Source organism: Pristiophorus japonicus, chromosome 5 (genome assembly GCF_044704955.1).
Source record: "Pristiophorus japonicus isolate sPriJap1 chromosome 5, sPriJap1.hap1, whole genome shotgun sequence".
Lineage (NCBI taxonomy): Eukaryota > Metazoa > Chordata > Chondrichthyes > Pristiophoridae > Pristiophorus > Pristiophorus japonicus.
In genome coordinates, this window is record NC_091981.1 from 33,078,405 (window position 1) to 33,101,351 (window position 22,947).

The following is a 22,947-nucleotide window of genomic DNA, read 5'->3' on the forward strand; positions in this document are numbered from 1 at the left end:
GGAGATACTGCACCTATCTAATAGCTGGTAAGGAGGTGGATGAGGGGAAACCAGCCCACATCTCTCCTGGGATTTTCTTAATTTATTTTTGTCTTGGCCCCTCTACCTCCAATCCAATAATGTCGTGGAGCTCTTGCAATTATTCATAAAGCTTCCTGGCCCGTTAGTTAACTTCAATGATTGGTGTAGCAGGTGAGTGCAGTGAGATTGATGAAACAGATCCACATGGTACACTGACCTTTGAACTGTGCAATTCATAACCAGAATGCAACTTGGGTAAAGAGCCTTCCTTCTTTTAAGGAGGAAGCTTTGACATGACCATCGCCATAGAAGCAGTGTAGGCAAAAATAGGCAGTTCATCAAAGAATACGGTGAACTCCAGGTTTTCTAAGGTGAAATGCAAACATTGCACTAATCTGTAAATGCGTGGTGTGTTTATATAATGAACCCGACTATAATATACAGAATAATTGGAAACCCAACTCCACAGGAATTCAATTCACTGTGCTCCTTTCTTTATCACTCTGTAGATTGTGCATGTTAGAACACAAATCACAATTAGGAACTGGCTCAGCATTATTTCCAATGGTAATATCAACAACAACAGTGTGAGCCAATGAAGCCCCATATATTACCCAAAGTGGAGCTTATGATTTTTGTGTTCCATTTCACCTGAAGGTGGTGATTCATCCATGAGTGTCCCTCCAGCACCTGGCCCACATGGTCATTCTTCACAGACAGTGAGTGTCACTCAGCTATTCAACCACAGAGGAATTGTACAGTCGAGCCCAATCCCATCCTCACCCAATGTTCGCACACAGCAAGAGAGAGTCCTTGGAAGGTGAGGTCAATGGAAAGAAAAATTGGCCGGGGTGTATAACCGCAACCCTTAGTTTGCCCGCACGTGCCCAGAATGAACATTACCTCCATACTTTCCAGTAGGGGTCATTGAGTCAGGATCAGCCCAGGTAAACTGCGGCCAATTGCATGCCCCCTGCTGCTGCCTGCCCTCATCCCCCAACCCCCCTAACTGAGGACAGCTAACTCAGCATAGACCAGGAATCCAACCTCGAACCTTTCAAGTACTACACATGTTTACCAACTCTGCCATCAGAGGGAGCCCCAGTTGCCAGTTTTCAATGCACATACAAATTAATGTGGAGCGATATCAGGAGAGAGGAAGCAAAGGACCACAGCATTATGAGGCAGCTGAAGAAGAATGCATCAAAAGATAAACCAGAGTTAAGTTTGGGATAAAAAAACAATAATAAATGCGCAAGAGAGACAGAGAGAAATGAGACCAGACACAAATAGCTAACCAAAACACAAAAATATCGGACAAAAAATAATAGGCAAAGACCAAATGCAGACAAACTGTAAAAGGTTACAGATATGAACAACCAAGTTCCAGAAATTAATTTTGGTAACAATCTTGGGCAATATAATCCAAAGCTCAACTCTCTCCTCCTCACCTTCGCCTTGCACAGCTGTATTCAAACATGTGTAACTAAAACAAGATTCTTATGGGCGTAATTGCTTATTTCTGCTGTAAAGTTACTGGATTTTATATAAATATACATATAGAAAATCGAATTTCATAATGCAAGGCCCAAAACCGTAAAGGCACCAGGGGGCCGAAATTGCCCTCTTAACACCGGAAAGCTGCGGCCACGCTGGGGAGTGCACTGGCCACCGACTTTTCGTGTAATGGCCGCCATTATCAAAATTCCGCTTCTGTGTCATCCGGTGATGACCCACTCCCCCCCTCCTCTCTACCGTTCCGCTGCTGACGATCCGTGTTAAGTGCATCATCACAGTGCACACTGCTGATCTACCCCACCCTCCCCGACGGCGAAATTCCAGTGTGAAAATCTTCGGCCCGCCCAGCAGTGCCAAAACAAGCCTTTTGACGGCGGTCCAGTGACGCTGAGGCCTTCTGTAATGGCGGCGCGGCTCCCCTTAAAGGGGAGGACCTACTGCCGCTGTCGCCATGTTTTTTTTTTGTCGGCCGACTGCTATGTCGGCCTGACAATTATGCCCCCCGGGCTCGGCCGGGCCGCCAAATTATGAGGGGCCTAAATATAGTGGATAGAAAGGGCCTATTTCCCTTAGCAGAGGGGTCAACAACAAGGGAGCATAAATTTAAAGTAATTAGTAGGTTTAGAGGGGATTTGAGGGGAACTTTCTTCACGCAGAGGGTTGTGGGGGTCCGGAACTCACTGCCTGAAAGGTTGGTAGAGGCAGAAATCCTCACCACATTAAATAAGCACGGCGCTGATAACACCGCCCGCCTTCCACCCCGCCCCCGACTCGCTTCCACCCCTCTGCCGCCCCAAACTCCGCCCCAATGATTTTTGGAAAAAAAAAAAGAGGGTAATTTCCCTCTATTCTCCACCCCATCGATTGGGGCGGTAATTCACCAGATAACTTGAATGAGGGCAATTTCAGCCCCAATCTGTTTTTGGTATGTTGATTGAGCGATAATTATTGGCCAGGACACCGGGATAACTCCATTTGCTCTTCTTCAAAATAGTGTCATGGGATCTTTTACATCCTCCTGAGAGGGCAGACAGGGCCTCGGTTTAACATCTAATCCAAAAGGCGGCACCTCTGATGGTGCAGCACTCCCTCAGCACTGCACTGGAATGTCAGCCTTGTACTCAAGTCTCTGGAGCGGGTCTTGGACTTGCAAACTTCTGACTCAGAGGTGAGAGTGCTACCCACTGAGACACCATACTATCGCACTGTTGGAAGTGAAAAGACAGTCAGGCAGGTTTTCTGATGATTCCTGCTCGAAACTGTAAGTGTAGAATTGAAGTAAAAATGAGACTGAACTCAGTTGCCCCATCCTCCATGGGCCAATAACCTGCTGGGCAGCCTCCTTTTTCAACCGCTGCAGTTTATGTGATGATACTTCTTTGTAGCAGTTTGTTACAACTCAGAGGACATTTAAGAGTCAACCACATTGCTGTGGGTCTGGAGTGACACATAGGTCAGACCAGGTAAGGCAGATTTCCTTCCCTAAAGGACATTAGTGAACCAGATGGGTTTTTATGACAATCCGATAGTTTCATGGTCAGCGTTACTGATACTGGATTCCATATAATCAATGCCATCAGAGAGGAGAGAAATTGGAAAAGATTGCAACTGACTGATAAATGAGGTAAATAGGTTAATTGAAAGGATAAATTGAATCAGGCGATCGTCAATTCAGAGTGAAAAATTAGATAGCATTGACACTTTAACATAGAGGGCTCAGTTATAACGTGACATTGTTAGCAATGAATGGAGAGTCACTTCGCTGATCTGGTCAGGTTTTCAGTGATGTCTCACCTGCAGTGCGGTAAAAGCTTTGAAGAGGGTGAAGGCGGGCGGACATCTGCGAGCGTCCACTAATACCGTCAGCCCAAGCTCGCGCACTTCCTTCCTGCAATGAACAGACTACACAATTAAAAGAGGTTAAACTCAGTTTAAATTCAGTTAATTTCAGATTTCAATCTGTGCTCACATTTAATTTTCCCCAAACCTTCTGTTGGTGTATTCATTTCAAGGCACGTGTGTCACGTGTGATGTTTGCCATTTTGTTTCTGTGCCCAATGGTGGCCTGGTAGCTGCAAAGTTGGAGCATTGCACCCCATCCCACCCCCACCACCCCTAATTTTGAGATATAATTAAGAGCTCTCCCCCTTCAGAAAGAGAGATTCTGCCCAAGGATTCCACCATGTGCTACTCAACGTAGGGGGTACTTCTAACATTCATCCGCAGGCGAAAAACAGGCGCTAAAGATCTGAGAGACTTTTTTACATCTCGCCCAAAGCAATTTGCTGTCAACCCGTTTCCCACCAGAGATAAAAGTTAAATGTACCCCATGCGTTTCCGGGTGGATTGCCAGCAATTGGCTTTATTCCCGTTCATGTAATTCTAGAATCATAGAAGTTTACAGCACGGAAGGAAACCATTTCGGCCTATCGTGTCCACGCCGGCCCACAAGAGGCTATCCAGCCTAATCCCACTTTCCAGCTCTAGGTCCATAACCAGGCAGGTTACGGCACTTCAAGTGCGCATCCAAGTACTTATTTAATGTGGTGAGGATTTCTGCCTCTACCAACCTTTCAGGCAGTGAGTTCCAGAACCCCACAACGCTCTGCGTGAAGAAAGTTCCCCTCAAATCCCCTCTAAACCTACTAATTACTTTAAATTTATGCTCCCTTGTTGTTGACCCCTCTGCTAAGGGAAATAGGCCCTTTCTATCCACTATATTTAGGCCCCTCATAATTTTATACACCTCAATGAGGTCTCCCCTCAGCCTCCTCTGTTCCAAAGAAAACAAACTCAGCCTATCCAATCTGTCCTCATAGCTAACATTCTCCACTCCTGGCAACATCCTCGTAAATTTCCTCTATACCCTCTCCAGTGCAATCACGTCCTTCCTGTAATGCTGTGGCCAGAACTGCACGCAGTGCTCCAACTGTGGCCTAACCAGTGTTTTATATAGTTCAAGCATAACGCCCCTGCTCTTATATTCTATGCCTTGGCTAATAAAGGCAAGCATTCCGTATGCCTTCTTAACCACCTTATCTAGCTGGCCTGCTATTTTCAGGGATCTGTGGACATGCACTCCCAGGTCTCTTTGTTCCTCTACACTTCTCAATATCCTACTATTTAATGTGTATTCCCTTTCCTTGTTAGCCCTCCCCAAATGCATTACCTCACACTTCTCCAGATTAAATTCCATTTGCCACTGTTCTGCCCACCTGACCAGTTGATTGATATCTTCCTGCAGTCTGCAGCTTTCTTCTTCATTATTTACAACACAGCCGATTTTAGTATCATCCGCAAACTTCTTAATCATACCCCCTATATTCAAGTCTAGATCATTGATGTATACCACAAAGAGCAAGGGACCTAGTACTGAGTCCTGCGGAACACCACAGGATACATCCTTCCAGTCACAAAAACATCCATCAACCATTACCCTTTGCTTCCTGCCTCTGAGCCAATTTTGGATCCAACTTGTCACTTTGCCCTGGATCCCATGGGCTTTTACTTTCGTAACCAGTCTGCCATGTGGGGCCTTATCAAAAGCTTTGCTAAAATCCATATACACGACTTCATACGCACTGCCCTCATCGACCCTCCTGATTACCTCCTTGAAAAATTCAATCAAGTTAGTCAGACACGACCTTCGCTTTACAAATCCATGCTGACTGTCCCGATTGATTCCGTATCTTTCTAAATGTAGATTTTTGCCTGTCCTTTTATGGTTTTGGCCCCCATCAAACCTTATGCAAGTAGGGAGCTAATCAGTCACTTGACTGGGACAGAGGGGAAAATCAATCCAAGAGAAAAGTACAAGGCCGGGAATTTCCTCAGAGCTGCTCCCGCTTCAGTACCGTAACCTCTGAAGTTTGGTGAAAGATTTGTTGATGTGCATAACTGGGATTTCCGCCATGCTTCCTGGGAATTCATAGTGCCAGAACAGGAGCAGATCCAAGGAAATTCCTAGCCTAAACTCTTTGGATCGACAATGTTATATCTAACTTTAGCTTAACACAAGATTCAGCCAAAACCTGGGCCCATTTCTTGAATTTACTTAAATTGGTTCTGTTCCTGAAGCCCAATGGCCTGCGTGGTACTGAGCCCTATGGACCAGGAAAGTTCCAGGTTTGATCCCTGGCCTGTGCTAGCTTGGCTGGCTTTAGGCGTGATGATAATAGTAAGGAGTACATTTTCCTTTCGATGCCAATCAATAACTCCGACTGTGATTAGATTAAGATATGGCTGCAAATCATAAGAACATAAGAACATAAGAAATAGGAGCAGGAGTAGGCCAACTGGCCCCTCGAACCTGCTCTGCCATTTAGTAAGCTCATGGCTGATCTGATCATGAACTCAACTCCACTTCCCTGCCAGCTCCCCACAACCATTTACTCCATTGTCGCTCAAAAATCTGTCCAGATCCACCTTAATTATATTCAATGACCCAGCCTCCTCAGCTCTCTGGGGCAGAGAATCCCATAGATTTACCACCTTATGAGAGAAGAAATTCCTCCTCAACTCAGTTTTAAATGGGCAGTCCCTTATTCTGAGACTATGTCTCCTAGTTTTAGTTTCACCTATGAGTGGAAATATTCTCTCTGCATCAACCTTGTTGAGCTCCCTTATTATCTTATATGTTTCGATAAGATCACCTCTCATTCTTCTGAACGCCAATGTGTATAGGCCCAACCTACTCAACCTATCTTCATAAGACAACCTCCTCATCTCCAGAATCAACCTAGTGAACCTTCTCTGAACAGCACCCAATGCAAGTATATCCTTCCTTAAATCATCATCATCATCATGGGCAGTCCCTCAGAATCGAGGAAGACTTGCTTCCACTCCCAAAGTGAGTTCTTTGATGGCTGAACAATCCAATACGAGAGCTACAGACCCTGTCACAGGTGGGGCAGACATTCGTTGAGGAAAGGGGTCGGTGGGGCTGGTTTGCCACACGCTCCTTCCGCTGCCTGCGCTTGGCCTCCTCACGTTCTTTGCGTTGAGACTCGAAGAGCTCAACACCCTCCAAGATGCACTTTCTCCACCTCTGGCGGTCTTCGGCCAGGTCTCCCAGGTGTCAGTGGTGATGTCACACTTTACCAGGGAGGTTTTGAGGGTGTCCTTATAACGTTTCCGCTGTCCACCTTTGGCTCGTTTACCACGAAGGAGCTCCGCATAAAGCATTTGCTTCGGGGGTTTCATATCTGGCATGCGAGCTATGTGGCCTGCCCAGCGAAGCTGATTGAGTGTGGTCAGTGCTTCACTACTGGGGACGTTAGCCTGGTCGAGGACACTGATGTTGGTGCGCCTGTCCTCCCAGAGGATTTGCATGATTTTGCGGAGACATCGTTGGTGATATATCTCCAGCGACTTGAGGTGCCTTCTATACATCGTCCATGCCTCGGATCCATGCAGGAGGGCGGGTATTACTACAGACCTGTAGACCATGAGCTTAGTGGTAGATTTGAGGGCCTGGTCTTCAAACACTCTTTTCCTCAGGTGGCCGAAGGCTGCACTGGCGCACTGGAGGAGATGTTGAATCTCCGCATCAATGTCTGCCTTTGTTGATAAAAGGCTCCCGAGATATGGGAAATGGTCCACGTTGTTGAGGACCGCGCCGTGAATCTTGATGATTGGAGGGAAGTGCTGTGCGGCGGTGACAGGCTGGTGGAGGACCTTTGTCTTACAGATATTAAGCATAAGGCCCCTGCTTTCATATGCCTCAGTGAATACATTGACTATATCCTTAAATGCGGAGACTAAAACTGTACGCAGTACTCTAGGTGTACCCCGTACAGTTGTAGCAAGACTTCTCTGCTTTTATACTCCATCCCTCTTGCAATAAAGACCAACAGTACATTTGCCTTCCTGATGACTTGCTATACCTGCACTAACTTGTTGTGTTTTATGTACAAGGACCCCCAGGTCCCTCTGTACTGCAGCACTTTGCAATTTTTCTCCATTTAAATTATGTTGCTTTTCTATTATTTCTGCCAAAGTGGATAACCTCACACTTTCCCACATTATACTCCATCTGCCAAATGTTTGCCCACTCACTTAGCCTGTCTATATCCCTTTGCAGATTTTTTGTGTCCGCCTCAAAATTTGCTTTCCCACCCATCTTTGTATCATCCGCAAACTTGGCTACATTACACTCGGTCTGTTCAACAAAATCATTAATGTAGATAGTAAATCGTCGTGGACACAGCACCGATCCCTGCGGCACCCCACTAGTCACTGTTTACCAACCGGAAAATGACCCATTTATCCCGACTCTCTGATTCTGTTAGTTAGCCAATCCTCTATCCATGCTAATGTATTATCCCCAACCCCGTGAACTTTTATCTTCTGCAGTAACCTTTTATGTGGCACCTTATCGAATGCCTTCTGGAAATTCAAATACATCACATCCACTGGTTCCCCCTTATCCACCCTGCTTGTTACATTCTCAAAGAACTCCAGTAATGTTGTCAAACATGATTTCCCTTTCATAAAACCATGCTGACTCTGCTTAATTGAATTATGCTTTTCCAAATGTCCCGACACTGCTTCCTTCATAATGGACTCCACCATTTTCACAATGACAGATGTTGGGTTAACTGGTCTATAGTTTCCTGCTTTTTGTCTGACTCCTTTTTTAAATGGGTCGTTTTTCCAATCTGCTGAGGCCGCCCCAGAATCCAGGGAATTTCGGTAGATTATAATCAATGCATCACTATCTCTGCAGCCACTTCTTTTAAGACCCTAGGATGTAAGCCATCACGTCCAGGGAACTTGTCCGCCTTTAATCCCATTATTTTACCGAGTACTCCTTCATTAGTGATAGTGAGTGCATTAAGTTCCTTCCTCCCTATAGCCCCTTGATTATCCACTATTGGGATGTTTTTAGTGTCTTCTACCGTGAAGAGCGATACAAAATATTTGGTCAACGTCTATTAATTCCCCAGTCACATCCTCTAGGGGACTAACATTTACTTTAGCCATTTATTTCCTTTTTATCTACCTGTAGAAACTCTTACTATCTGTTTTTATATTTCGTGATAGTTTACTTCCATAATCTATCTTCCCTTTCTTTATCATTTCTTTAGTCGTTCTTTGCTGGCTTTTAAAATTTCCCAATCCTCTGGCCTCCCATTAGTCTTGGCCACATTGTATGCCCTTGTTTTCAATTTGATACCATCCCTTACTTCCTTAGTTAGTCACGGATGGTTATCCCTTCTCTTACAATTTTTCCTTCTCATTGTGATATATTTTTGTTGCGAGTTATGAAATATCTCCTTAAAGTCTGCCACTGCTCATCAACCGTCCCATACTTTAATCTATTTTCCCAATCCACTTTAGCCAACTCTGCCTTCACTTTGTAGTCTCCTTTATTTAAGCTTAGGGCACTGGTTTGATATCCAACTTTCTCACCCACCAACTGAATTTGAAATCCTGTCACTGCTTTCTAAATGCGCTGCTATTTCATCTTTAATAATTGATTCCAACATTGTCCCCACTACCAATGTCAGGCTAACTGGTCTATAATTCCCCATTTTCTCTCTTCCATTCTTTTTTTAAAAAGTGGTGTTACATTAGCTACCCTCCAGTCCATAGGAACTGATCCAGAGTCGATAGACTGTTGGAAAATGATCACCAATGCATCCACTATTTCTAGGGACACTTCCTAATGTACTCTGGGATGCAGTCTATCAGGCCCGTCCCATCAATTTCCCTAACACAATTTCCTGACTAATAAGGATTTCCTTCAGTTCCTCCTTCTCGCTAGATCCGCGGTTCCCTAGTATTTCCAGAAGGTTATTCGTGTCTTCCTTTGTGAAGACAGAACCAAAGTATTTGTTCAATTGGTCTGCCATTGCTCTGTTCCCATTATAAATTCACCTGATTCTTACAGCACGGGACCTACGTTTGTCTTCTCTAATCTCTTTCTCTTCACATATCTATAGAAGCTTTTGCAGTCAGTTTTTATGTTCCCAGCAAGCTTCCTCTCATACTCTATTCTCCCCTCCGAATTAAACACTTTGTCCTCCTCTGCTGGATTCTAAATTTCTCTGTCCTCAAGTTTGCTGCTTTTTCTGGCCAATTTATATGCCTCTTCCTTGGATTTAACACTATTCCTAATTTCCCTTGTTAGCCACGGTTGAGCCACCTTCCCCGTTTTATTTTTACTCAAGACAAGGATGTATAATTGTTGAAGTTTATCCATGTGTTATTTAAATGTCTGCCATTGCCTATCCACCGTCAACCCTTTAAGCATCACTCGCCAGTCTATTCTAGCCAATTCACGTCTCATACCATTGAAGTTACCTTTCCTTAAGTTCAGGACCTTAGTCTCTGAATTAACTGTATCACTTTCCATCTTATTAAAGAATTCTACCATATTATGGTCACTCTTCCCCAAGGGGCCTCGCAAAACAAGATTGCTAATTAGTCCTTTCTCATTACACATCACCCAGTCTAGGATGGCCAGTCCTCTAGTTGGTTCCTCGACATATTGGTCAAGAAAACCATCCCTAATACACTCCAGGAAATCCTCCTCCACTTTATTGCTACGAGTTTGGTTAGCCCAATCTATATGTAGAGGTTTAAATTTGTTTTTTTACCATTTTGTCCTGCTTTGACCCCACTTTCTGATTCACCTTTATTTTTATACATTCTATCCCTTCCTGGCACGCTTTGGTTTTCATTTCCCCCGGTGCTACCCTGATCTATTGCCTTCTCCGAATTCTTCGACAAATCATTACAAATGGGTATGATTTGGTGGCCATTACAGAAACATGGTTGCAGGATGGCCAAGACTGGGAATTAAACATACAGGGGTATCTGACAATTCAGAAGGATAGACAAAAAGGGAAAGGAGATGAGGTAGCTCTGTTAATAAAGGATGATATCAGGGCAGTTGTGAGAGATGATATTGGCTCTAATGAACAAAATGTTGAATCATTGTGGGTGGAGATTAGAGATAGCAAGGGGAAAAAGTCACTGATGGGTGTAGTTTATAGGCCCCCAAATAATAACTTCACGGTGGAGCGGACAATAATCAAGGGAATAATAGAGGCATGTGAAAAAGGAACGGCAGTAATCATGGGGGATTTTAACCTACATATCGATTGGTCAAATCAAATCGCACGGGGTTGTCTGGAGGAGGAATTCATAGAATACATACGGGATTGTTTCTTAGAACAGTATGTTACAGAACCTACAAGGGAGCAAGCTATCTTAGATCTGGTCCTGTGTAATGAGACAGGAATAATAAATGATCTCCTAGTAAAAGATCCTCTCGGAATGAGTGATCACAGTATGGTTGAATTTGTAATACAGATTGAGGGTGAGGAAGTAGTGTCTCAAACAAGCATACTATGCTTAAACAAAGGGGACTACAGTGGGATGAGGGCAGAGTTGGCTAAAGTAGACTGGGAACACAGACTAAATGGTGGCACAATTGAGGAACAGTGGAGGACTTTTAAGGAGCTCTTTCATAATGCTCAACAAAAATATATTCCAGTGAAAAAGAAGGGCGGTAAGAGAAGGGATAACCAGCCGTGGATAACCAAGGAAATAAAGAAGAATATCAAATTAAAAACCAATGCGTATAAGGTGGCCAAGGTTAGTGGGAAACTAGAAGATTGGGAACATTTTAAACGACAGCAAAGAATGACTAAGAAAGCAATAAAGAAAGGAAAGATAGATTACGAAAGTAAACTTGCGCAAAACATAAAAACAGATAGTAAAAGCTTTTACCGATATATAAAACGGAAGAGAGTAAAGTAAATGTTGGTCCCTTAGAAGATGAGAAGGGGGATTTAATAATGGGAAATGTGGAAATGGCTGAGACCTTAAACAATTATTTTGCTTCGTTCTTCACACTGGAAGGCACAAAAACCATGCCAAAAATTGCTGGTCACGGGAATGTGGGAAGGGAGGACCTTGAGACAATCACTATCACTAGGGAGGTAGTGCTGGACAGGCTAATGGGACTCAAGGTAGACAAGTCCCCTGGCCCTGATGAAATGCATTCCAGGGTATTAAAAGAGATGGCGGAAGTAATAGCAGATGCATTCGTTATAATCTACCAAAATTCTCTGGACTCCGGAGAGGTACCAGCGGATTGGAAAGCAGCTAATGTAACGCCTCTGTTTAAACAAGGGGGCAGACAAAAGGCAGGTAACTATAGGCCGGTTAGTTTAACATCTGTAGTGGGGGAAATGCTTGAAGCTATCATTAATGAAGAAATAGCGGGACATCTAGATAGGAATAGTGCAATCAAGCAGACGCAACATGATTCATGAAGGGGAAATCATGTTTAACTAATTTACTTGAATTCTTTGAGGATATAACGAGCATGGTGGATAGAGATGTACCGATGGATGTGGTGTATTTAGATTTCCAAAAGGCATTCGATAAGGTGCCACACAAAAGGTTACTGCAGAAGATAAAGGTACACGGAGTCAGAGGAAATGTATTAGCATGGATAGAGAATTGGCTGGCTAACAGAAAGCAGAGAGTCGGGATAAATGGGCCCTTTTCGGGTTGGAAATCGGTGATTAGTGGTGTGCCACAGGGATCGGTGCTGGGACCACAACTGTTTACAATATACATAGCTGACCTGGAAGAGGGGACAGAGTGTAGTGTAACAAAATTTACAGATGACACAAAGATTAGTGGGAAAGCGGGTTGTGTAGAGGACACAGAGGGGCTGCAAAGAGATTTAGATAGGTTAAGCGAATGGGCGAAGGTTTGGCAGATGGAATACAACGTCGGAAAATGTGAGGTCATCCATCTTGGAAAAAAAAACAGTAAAAGGGAATATTATTTGAATGAGGAGAAATTACAACATGTTGCGTTGCAGAGGGACCTGGGGGTCCTTGTGCATAAATCCCAAAAAGTTAGTTTGCAGGTGCAGCAGGTAATCAGGAAGGCGAATGGAATGTTGGCCTTCATTGCGAGAGGGATGGAGTACAAAAGTAGGGAGGTCCTGCTGCAACTGTACAGGGTATTGGTGAGGCCGCACCTGGAGTACTGCATGCAGTTTTGGTCACCTTACTTAAGGAAGGATATACTAGCTTTGGAGGGGGTACAGAGACGATTCACTCGGCTGATTCCGGAGATGAGGGGGTTACCCTATGATGATAGATTGAGTAGACTGGGTCTTTACTCGTTGGAATTCAGAAGGATGAGGGGTGATCTTATTGAAACATTTAAAATAATGAAAGGGATAGACAAGATAGAGGCAGAGAGGTTGTTTCCACTGGTCGGGGAGACTAGAACTAGGGGGCACAGCCTCAAAATATGGGGGAGCCAATTTAAAACCGAGTTGAGAAGGAATTTCTTCTCCCAGAGGGTTGTGAATCTGTGGAATTCTCTGCCCAAGGAAGCAGTTGAGGCTAGCTCATTGAATGTATTCACATCACAGATAGATAGATTTTTAACCAATAAGGGAATTAAGGGTTATGGGGAGCAGGCGGGCAAGTGGAGCTGAGTCCACGGCCAGATCAGCCATGATCTTTTTGAATGGCGGAGCAGGCTCGAGGGGCTAGATGGCCTACTCCTGTTCCTAATTCTTATGTTCTTCTGTTCTTATGACTTTTTAAATTTCCTCCACCCTACTAATTAGTTTAAAGCCCTCTCTACTGCCGGAACTCACAGTATAGGTCTCTTGAGCAAAGTATTGGTAGAAGTTTCATTGAACCATGGAACCATGGAACCATGGAAACAGGACAGCATCAAGAGACGAGGGGAGATTGTTTGAATTTTCAACCTTAGTAAGAAAAGAATCACAGTTACACAAATAGCGACATTGAATCTTTCAGCACTGCTGGAGGCCATTCAACCCATCGTGCCTGTAATGGTTCTTTGAAAGAGCTATCCAATTAGGCCCACTCCACTGCTCTTTCCCTGTATTCCTGCAAATTTTTCCTTTTTAAATATTTATCCAATTCCCTTTTGAAAGCTACTATTAAATCTGCTTCCACCACTACAATAAATATCTCAGCATTGCAACCCCTGGAGCAAAAACGTGGTTACCTATTGAAACTCTGTTGCTGTACAAAATCTGATGGGTGCATGGCAAGGATCAGTTTGATTCATACTGTGGAAGACAGCAGGAACTGGAGGAGGGTTTTGTTCCACCAGCACATGCTCCCCTGACCTACCAACATATCTGTCAAACGGTAACAGCATGGAAGCTCCTTGACCTGAAGACAGTGATGAGACTAAGCAAAGCATCCAACAAAATGCAAGCACTTCACAGATTGGCTATTAACATGTTTCAGTGTAGGGAAAGATGACTCATAAAACTAGTGCCTAAGACAAAACCTTCAAAAACGGAGGAACCTTGTTGTTTACTCTCTACGTCTTGTAAAGGTCAGAACTGTGATGACAACACATGGAAACCAAACAAAGGTTACGGCAGAGCTTCCTGCACATTTCCAACCAAGCTCTGCTGTGCTTTGATGCACAGGATTTTTTTTCTATGATTCTGGCTCATGATCTACTGTTGTTAAATAGGCCATAAAATTGATTGAGAACATCATGTTATCACCTTACAATATATCAACACCGGCCAGTTGAGCAATATCAGCCATCAATCTTTCAAAAGCTGCATAATCAAATTCCATTCTGATTATATTTTGGGATCATGTTTTGCAATTTTATTCTTTTATTATGAGGCTTTAGTTTATGATAACTGAAGGTGTTGAATTCTATTTTGCTTACACAGGATTACAGGATTTATTTTTATATTTATTCTTGGGATGTGGGCGATGATGTCAGGGCTGCAATTATTGGCCATCCCTCGTCGCCCCTGGGACATTACAGCTCTGATTTTAACTGGAAAGTGGGTGGAGTGGGGAGGCGGGGGGGGGGGGGGCATTGTGGGGGATGGTGAGAGCGAGTGGCAAACTCCCACCGACCTAGTCAGCATGAGACTTGGGCCCTCGCCTGTATGTCCCCAGACAGTTGTCAGCGGGCTCGGGCGGAACGTCAGGAGACAGAAGGGACATCCCTGGCATTCAAGTCAATTGTGGGGAAGACTGAGGTGGGGGGGGGGGCGGGGGGAGCGCGGGATGGTATGAGGGATGGTAATCTGAGGCAGGGGACGGCTAAACATTCCTTGTGGGGCCTGGAGGAGATACACTTGCTCCTTCTGGAATAAATATAACATTACTTTTTTGGGTCTCTTCTCGCCCCGACTCCCCTTCCTGCTGTCTTCACCTGGCGGGAAGTCACAATGGCCTCCCTAGTCAGGCCAACAGTTAAAACTGCAGTCAGGTCCCTATTGCATCATTGGACCCTGCTCTGCATATTTAAAGAAGGATCCCGCTGGCTTCAGGAGGGCATCCTTGCTGCCTGTTCAGAATAGCAGGCTACAATAGAAGAAAACTTTCCCTCCCAAGTCGGATCGGGTGCGTGCGGGCTGCGTAGCAGGATAGTACCGCGATGTGTTGATCAGCCTGCTTATCAGAGTGACTTAAGCGTAATGGCCCTTATTAAGGCAGATATACGCCTTTCCCAGCCCTATTAAATGGTGCGGGTCTGATGGCATCATTGATGACTCATTTCCAGTGGGGATATTTAAAGCAGCTTTGGCCACATCGCACTTGTAGCTTCCGGTAGCAGTGTGGAGGGAGGATTGGAGAGGAGTCTTGTTGCGGAAAAATAGAGAAATTACTTCCCAAAGACATAGGGCTGTACCGCGCTTTTCCGGTGATTCCTTACAAATTCTTGTGGAGGGAGTCAGAGCACGCATGGAGGTCCTCGTCCCTGCTGATCAGCGGAAGAGACCTCCCCAAATTACTGTGGAGATCAACAGCACATATGTTGCAAGGTGGACCAGGGTACAGTGCCGGAAGCACTTCAATGATCTGATGAGATCAGGAAAGGTAAGTGCAAAGCCACACTCAGCTTCATCCTGCTGTGCCTGTCACCACATCCCCATCACTTTGCCTTCGCAAGCCTGCTCTTGCACATCATTCCTCACAACAACATACCTTGCACGCCCACCCATCCCTCTCTCTATCTACATAATCACATTCCCAGTTGACGAACCACCCCTCACACTCACCCTCATTCTAATGTAATCATACCAAGTAACACCACAGAAAGAGGCCATTTGGCATTGGCACCATACTCCCTCATAGTCACCCTCTACAGATGTAACCCACACATTCCTTACACTTATGCCATCACGCTCACTCAAACTTCTATTCTTTCCCTCCTTGCAGGAGAAATGATGCAAAACTACAGGAAGAGGGAGAGAACCAGAGATGGCCCACCATCCTTCAGTACTTTAACTACAGCAGAGGAAGTGTTCCTGGAGGTCTCAAGAGTTGCACAGCTACTGGTGATGGGAGACGGAGAGACAGGGATCTCTCAGCAACCTGGTGACAGAATTACATCTCCTACAGCCACATGGCATACAGCAATCACTCATATGGTGACTGATGTCAGCTGTCAGTGAATGGACATCATGTGTATAATGGTATCCTTACCCATTCTTAATATGACATTTCTAAATCATATCTTTAATCTCCCGCAGGTCCATTGAGCACTCCCCACCCCCACTATCCAGTCGGAGGTGGAAGACGACTCCTCAGAGGAGCCTCCAGCCTCTGAGGTTGCACCATCACCAGATACACACACCTCGGTGGGTCCTGTGTGCCATAGAGTAGTGTTGTCACTTGGTGTCTCGCACTTCACAAGTGAGCAAGAGCAGATAATGTTGACAGGAACAGCAGAGGAGACTCCTCGCCGGAGGGCGCAGGACGGTCCAAGCTCTGCTCAGCAGCATGCAGACGCTAAGCCTCAGGGGCTAATGAGAAAGGGGGTGATCCTGGAGGGGCAGCAAGAAATGCAGGAGGCTCTGGCAGGTTTTGGAGCTGCGATGTCTGCATATGTGTAGAGAATGGAGGAGCTCATCTCCAACATGAGCATCACCGTATCACAGGCGGTGGTGACTGTGGGCTCTTCCATGGAAAGGATGGCCACCTGCATGGAGCAGCTAATGCGCCACTCACATGAGCACATGCTATCTATGGAAAACAGATGACAGAGCCTCAGAGACATTTTCTCTAAGAGGGATCTAAACATAGACTTGGGTCCTCATGACCCCACTGGTGTGCAGCAAGGTGCTCTCCACCGCCTTACGAGCAGGGAAGTGCGGGTGGTCAATGAGAGGGATGATGGTGAAAGGGGACATGGAAGTGGGGGCTCCTCTCAAAGCGCTTACACTTCTCCCCCCCATTGCCACCCCCTCAGTCAGAGCCCCAGAAGCCTCCTCGGATCGCGATGGCCAAGTCTGCTCCTGCACAGTCGCAGGAGGAGCAGACTTTGTCGGGATCATTACAGGCTCCAAAACACGGACATATCCGCCACAAGTATCTATGCAGTCGTAGCAGGGAAGTGAGCAGGTTGTCTTTACCTCTGCTGAAGCCACAGGGATTGCACCATAGAACCACATGTAAAAGAAAAATGACACAGTAGATGCACAAGGATAAGCACATGGGTATATAAAGAAGTGTTATTGTTAAAGTTCTGCTGCTGCTATGACACATATAAAAGTATTTATTTCCACCATTTTCCGGTCATGCCCATTTCTGTCTGCTACTTTGAAAGTGGCCTAGTGAGCTGGAGTGAATGGTGAGACATAACGTTAGCTCCAGCAATGGGGGTCCGTGTGAAAAGAATGGCTTATTCACTGTAGGGATGCTTTATGGTGTTTGCCGGGGGGGTGGGGGGGGTGCGGGGGGGTGGGGGAGGAACTTGGCACTGCATGTGACAGCCATGTGGATGCAATGCAGGAAGTTAAAGTAAATCTGGCCATGATGAGGTCATCCCTTGGCAGCAATGTGCTTCGGTGCTTGTGATATCAGAATCTCAATTTCCTCTTCCTCCCACTCATCATCTTCCAGCTAATTCCCCACCTCCTCCTCCTCTGAAGAGCCTGTGCGCTCTACGCCTTGCTCCTCATACAGCGCTAATCCTCATTGCTGCGCTATATTGTGCAGCGCCCAGAAAACGACGATGATTCTGGAGACCCTGGCTGATGCGTACTGAAGGGCTCCTTTAGAAGTGTAGTCACTATGGTAATGCAGGAAAAACAGCAGCCAATTCATGCACAGCAAGGTCCCACAAACAGCAATGAGATAAATGTCCAGCTTATCTGTTGTTTTAGTGATGTTGACTGAAAAGTAAGTATTGGCCGGGACTCAGGGAGAACTCTGCTGCTCTTCTTTCAATAGTGGCCTGGGATCTTTGACGTCCACTTGAGAGGGCAGACGGGGTCTCGGTGTAACATCTCATCCGAAAGTTGGCAGCTCTGACATTGCAGCACCCCCCCCACTACTGCACTGAAGTGTCAGCTTGGATTATGTGCACAGCAACTCATGCCGATGAGAGAGGAAAGGGCAATGGGAAATAAATCTTTGTGCTGCATATACTTTCCCTCACAGTCGGCACTAAAATATCTGACTGACTGCATACATCCTGAGCTCACTGTGCCAAGCTTTGCAGGAAATTCTTACTCTGTGCCAGAAAGTGTTTGCAAGGGCTGTTAAGAAAACATAAATACTTTTTTGTTTGAGAGCCTTTGCTGAGGGAACTGAATTGATGATATCCACTTCTGTGTGGTTAATGGAAGAACATTTGTTCGTTCTTCTTGCTTTCTGTTCTCAGGTTGTACTTTGTTTTGTGTGACTACAGAAATGCTTTGGCTCCTTGATCTCCAATTTGCTGAGGTTATTTCCCTGGCAAAAAAAATCTCTAAATGGATGAAGTGAAGTGCAAAGAATACCTGCTTGTCAAAGTAAATCGGCAATACATTTTTCTTTTCAGATTTCATCATAGGCGGTCCCTCAAACGAGGATGACTTGCTTCCACATGAGTTCACAGATGTTTCAATGAAGGACCCGATGTTTCAGTCCTGAACTCCAATTGAGAGGGCGGAAGATGCCTGTGCATGGATTTTTTTAACGTGTGGTGACCGTTGCACATCAGCCATCACACGGGCTTGACAGAGCTAGGTCTTTATCCAGTGGCAAGGTGTTAACCAGGACGACTGGAGACCTGCTCTGCTGCACGGACCTAGTGCGCACACATATCGCAGTGTAGGCTGGCCCGTGCTGCCCCTGGGCCCTCGGCTCTTCTGGGCCCCGTATCCTCATTTGTTGTACCTCCGCCACAATCTCTCGCCGTTCCTCCGTCACAGACATTCACCGCAGCTCCACCACAATCTCTCGCCGCTCCTCCGCCACGGTCTCCCGCCACACCTCCGCAACAAACATTCGCCGAACCTCCGTCACGATCACCTACCAAATCTCAGCCACAATCCCTCATCACTCCTCCGCCCAATCACTTGTCGCAAGTCCGCCACGACCTTCCCGCTCCTCTGCTTTACCAGGGCTCCGCCGAAGTTCCGGCCCATGCTCCAAACGGCGACCTGGGTCCTGATGACGTCACAGTCACCCACCTCAAAGCCGTCGCACATTTGTGTCAGCTCACGCTGGAAGCTGTATGCGCCGGCTCTTTTTATAGCCCCAACCTGCGGAGATTTCTCTCGCAGGTCAGGGTGGCCCACGATGTCCCAGGGCCCGGCGCTCCAGCTCTTTTTATAGCCCCGGCCTGCGAAGATGTTCTCTTGTAACACTGTTGTGAAGCGCCTTGGGACATTTTACTACATTAAAGGCATCTAGCCTCTCCCTCAGGCCATTACCACCTTCTCCAAGGCCGAGAGTCTGGGCCCAAGCGACGATTTACAATACTCATGTCAACCAGAGGTAGTTTAAAAAAAAATCATTTTTCAGGATATTGTTGTCGTTAGCAAGGCCAGCATTTATTGCACATCCCTAGTTGAAAAGAAAAAGAAAAAGACTTGCATTTATATAGCGTCTTTCTTGACCACCAGACATCTCAAAGCGCTTTACAGTCAATGAAGTACTTTCGACGTGCAGTCACTGTTATAATGTAGGAAATCACGGCAGCCATTTTGCACACAGCAAGCTCCCACAAACAGCAATGTGATAATGACCAGATAATCTGTTTTTAGTGAAGTTGATGGCGGGATTAATATTGGCCAGGACACTGAGGATAACTCCGCTGCTCTTCTTCGAAATAGTGACATGGGATCTTTTATGCCCACCTTAGAGAGCAGATGGGGCCTCGGTTTAATATCTCATCTGAAAAATGCCCTTGAATAGGTGGTGGTGAGCCGCCTTCTTGAACCAGCCCCCCAGAGCTGTTAGGGAGGGAGTTCCAGGATTTTGACTGAGTCACGATGAAGGAGCGGCGATGCATGTCCAAGTTGGGTTAGTGTGTGACTTGGGAGAGGAACTTGGCGGTGATGGTGTTCCCATGCACCTGCTGCCCTTATCTTTCTAGGTGGTGGAGGTAGCTATGTTCTGATGCACAGGTAATAAACCTTCAAGCTGACTAATTTATTTATTATTGACTTCTATTGTTGAAGCTAAAGTTGGTTTGTTGAATGCAAATTGATCTTTGTTCACACCCCACAGCAAAAAATCTCAAATAACGATCAAAACATTTACTTTGATGCTTCCCAATAGTCAAGGATTGTCAAGTCAAAGATTTGCTGTCCAATACACTGTTACTTGTTTTTTGCCCTTGATTTTCACACGTTTAGTTTGTGTTTCATTTGCTACCTCTGTTTCCTGAAGCTGTGAAACGAATCCAAGTCACAGATGTTTCCTACACTTTGGAACAAGCCAATTCACGTCATTGGTTGATGGAGCCAGCACACCTGTATTTCTTCTGCTCTGATTATCTCAACATACCATTATTATTGTCGCTGTTGTTGTTAGCAACTTATTCTGGTGCAAGTTACGAACTTTGCCCCATTACTTTCTGATAAACAAAACAAGTAACTTCTGGTGCACAGAGGTTCCTCACCGATTGTAGACACTCCAAGCTCTGCTCAGCTGGATGCAGAGGCTGAGCCTCAGAGGCCGTTGACGAAGAGGATATTTCTAGAGCCGCAGCAAAGAACATGCAAGGTACTGCTAGTCTTTCAAGTCCCAATGTGCACGCTTGCGGAGAGATTGGAGGAGGCCGTCCCAAGTATGACTGACATGGTTTTGCAGACCTATGCAATGATGTCTTCATCCATGGAAAGAGTGGCCAACTGAATGGAGCATCAAACGCAGCAATCAACTGAGTGCATGTAGCTCGGACTGTTGAGATGCCCTTGGCTGACATCCTTTGGATTTTGGAGCCGCCATAGACTGCTCCACCTGCACCTGTGCTGGGGCAGACTCAGCCATCGGGACACAAGGCAGCATGTGGGGTACCGGTTGCGAGGTGGGGATCTATGCAGCCTGCCTCTAGCTCTGCTGAAGCCAGAAGGGTTGCACCACATAGGAGTGGCAGAAAAAGGAAGAGCAAAGATTTGTAGTTGCACAAGGCTATGCACATGGGAGTGTTGCACAATGTTAGATTGTTCAGTTTCTGTTTTATTTATGAGCCACATAAATCTTACTTGTTTGCACCTCTTTCCCGACTTGCCCACTTTTGCCTGCTGCCTGGCAAGTGGCCTTTGCACTTGTGATGAATGGTAAGATAGACTTAAAGTCGAGCAATGGATGACTGTGAAAGGGATGCTTGGTTGATTGCTGGATTGCTTTATGTTGGGGGAAAGTGGGCCGGGGGTGGGGGGGGGTGGGGGGAGGGTGTGGGGGGAGCAAGCGTGTTTAGCATGTGGCTGCCAGATGGGTGCACTGGTGCAATCTAACTCAACCTTGTCATTATGAGGGCATCCCAGGCAGCAATGTGCTGGTGCGTTGTCTGCATCACGTTCCTCCTCATCCTCCTCCTCTGCAGAGCCACTGCACTCTGAGCCTTGCTCCTCCTGTAGGTCCAATCCTCGCTGCTATGCAATGTTGTGCAGAGTGCAGCACACCACAACCATTCTGATGACCCTGGCTGGTGCGTATTGAAGGCCGTCTCTCGATGAGTGAAGGCACCTGAAGCGCATCTTCAGCATGCCTATTACCATATGGCTTTGATTGCAACATTCTTGGACCTCATTGCTTGGGCTCCTCACGGGGGTCACCAGTCACGTTTTAAGTGGGTAGCTCTTGTCTCCAAGCAGCCAGCCAGTAAGTCTGTTCTGAGCTGCACTCAGGAAGGGTGGGCTGGTGCATGAGGAAAGCATCAGGGCAGCTCCCTGGGAATCCTGCGCATTATTATCTTTTTGTGGTTGCATACAAGCTGTACATTGATGGAGAGGAAGCCCTTCCAGTTGCCGAACACTCCTGGGTGATCTGGGGGAGCCTTGATGGCCACATGTGTGCAGTCGATGACGCCCTGCACCTGTGGGAAGCCAGCCAGAGCCGCAAAGCCGAACGCCCGTTGCTCTGACTCGCATCATCCGTGACAAAGTGGACATAATTTCCTGCCCTGGCCCATATGGCATCAATTACCTGTGTGGTGCATTTGTGTGGAGCTGACTGTGAGATCCTGCAATTGTCTCCAGTAGATCCCTGAAAGGAATCTGAGGCAAAGAAGTTGAGGGTGGTGGTGACTTTGACAGCCACTGGTAAAGCATGGCCACCAGGTCCACTTGGCAGCAGGTCTTGTTCCAGCAGACTGCAAATCTCCGCCACCACTTGGCGCAAGGCCCTGAGCCTCCTGAGGTGCTGGTGTTCGGACATGTCCAGGAAGCTGTCCTCTGTCTGTATACCCTATGTGGCGGCGTCGCCTCCTGCTCATCCCCTCTCTCCTGTGGAGCGGCAGGTCTGTGAGGGAAGGCTGCTGCTGGTGTTGGTGCACTTCCTGCCACTGCTGGTGCTGTTGATGCTGCTGGTCATCTTGGTCCTCTTCTGAGGTCCAAGATAAAACAGCATAAGTGGCACCTGTGATGTATGTCGCACTCAAACCACTGACTCCACACGGTCTGGTGTTGTAGTAACTGCTGTGACCTTAGTCCTTTATTGTGGAACTCCAGAGTGCCTCTCAGTTGTGGTGGGCAGCCTTTTATACTCTGTCTTGCAGGTACTTTCAGATCTCCCATCACAGCGCCCTCTGTGGCGCACCATTGTACCTATACATTTAATGTACCTGGACAATACATAACATCTCACTCCCCCCCACCAATTCCAAAAAACCATTGCCGGTGACCTCGGCCTTGTTCATCCTGGTTGATTTGTGAGTGTGAGTCCATGACCATCCTCTTCCCTCTTTTCCCCTATGTGGAGATTATGCTTGCGATCCAGTGCAAGCATGTGGTATTTGCAGTCCTTACATGGGTGATAAAGTACACGAGCATAACCTCCAACAGAAAGCAAGTATACATAGACAGTACATTTGTATGGTACATATAATATGTGGTGCAGATGTTATGTCAAAAGGTTGCAGGTATACTGAACAGTTATTTAATCCCAGCTCCTCTGGGTGTAGTAC

General features: G+C 46.2%; 1 protein-coding gene across 5 annotated transcripts in view; it reads right to left on the bottom strand.

Annotated features, from left to right (window-relative positions):
- The window catches only part of LOC139264276 (pleckstrin homology domain-containing family G member 4B), a 240,405-nt gene that overhangs the window by 74,016 nt on the left and 143,442 nt on the right, over positions 1 to 22,947 (bottom strand). For all 5 annotated transcript variants that reach the window (XM_070880482.1, XM_070880479.1, XM_070880481.1 and 2 more), the window contains exon 6: positions 3,334 to 3,427. In XM_070880482.1, coding sequence (XP_070736583.1) covers positions 3,334 to 3,427 — 94 coding nt within the window. The remainder of the gene's footprint in view (positions 1 to 3,333; positions 3,428 to 22,947) is intronic.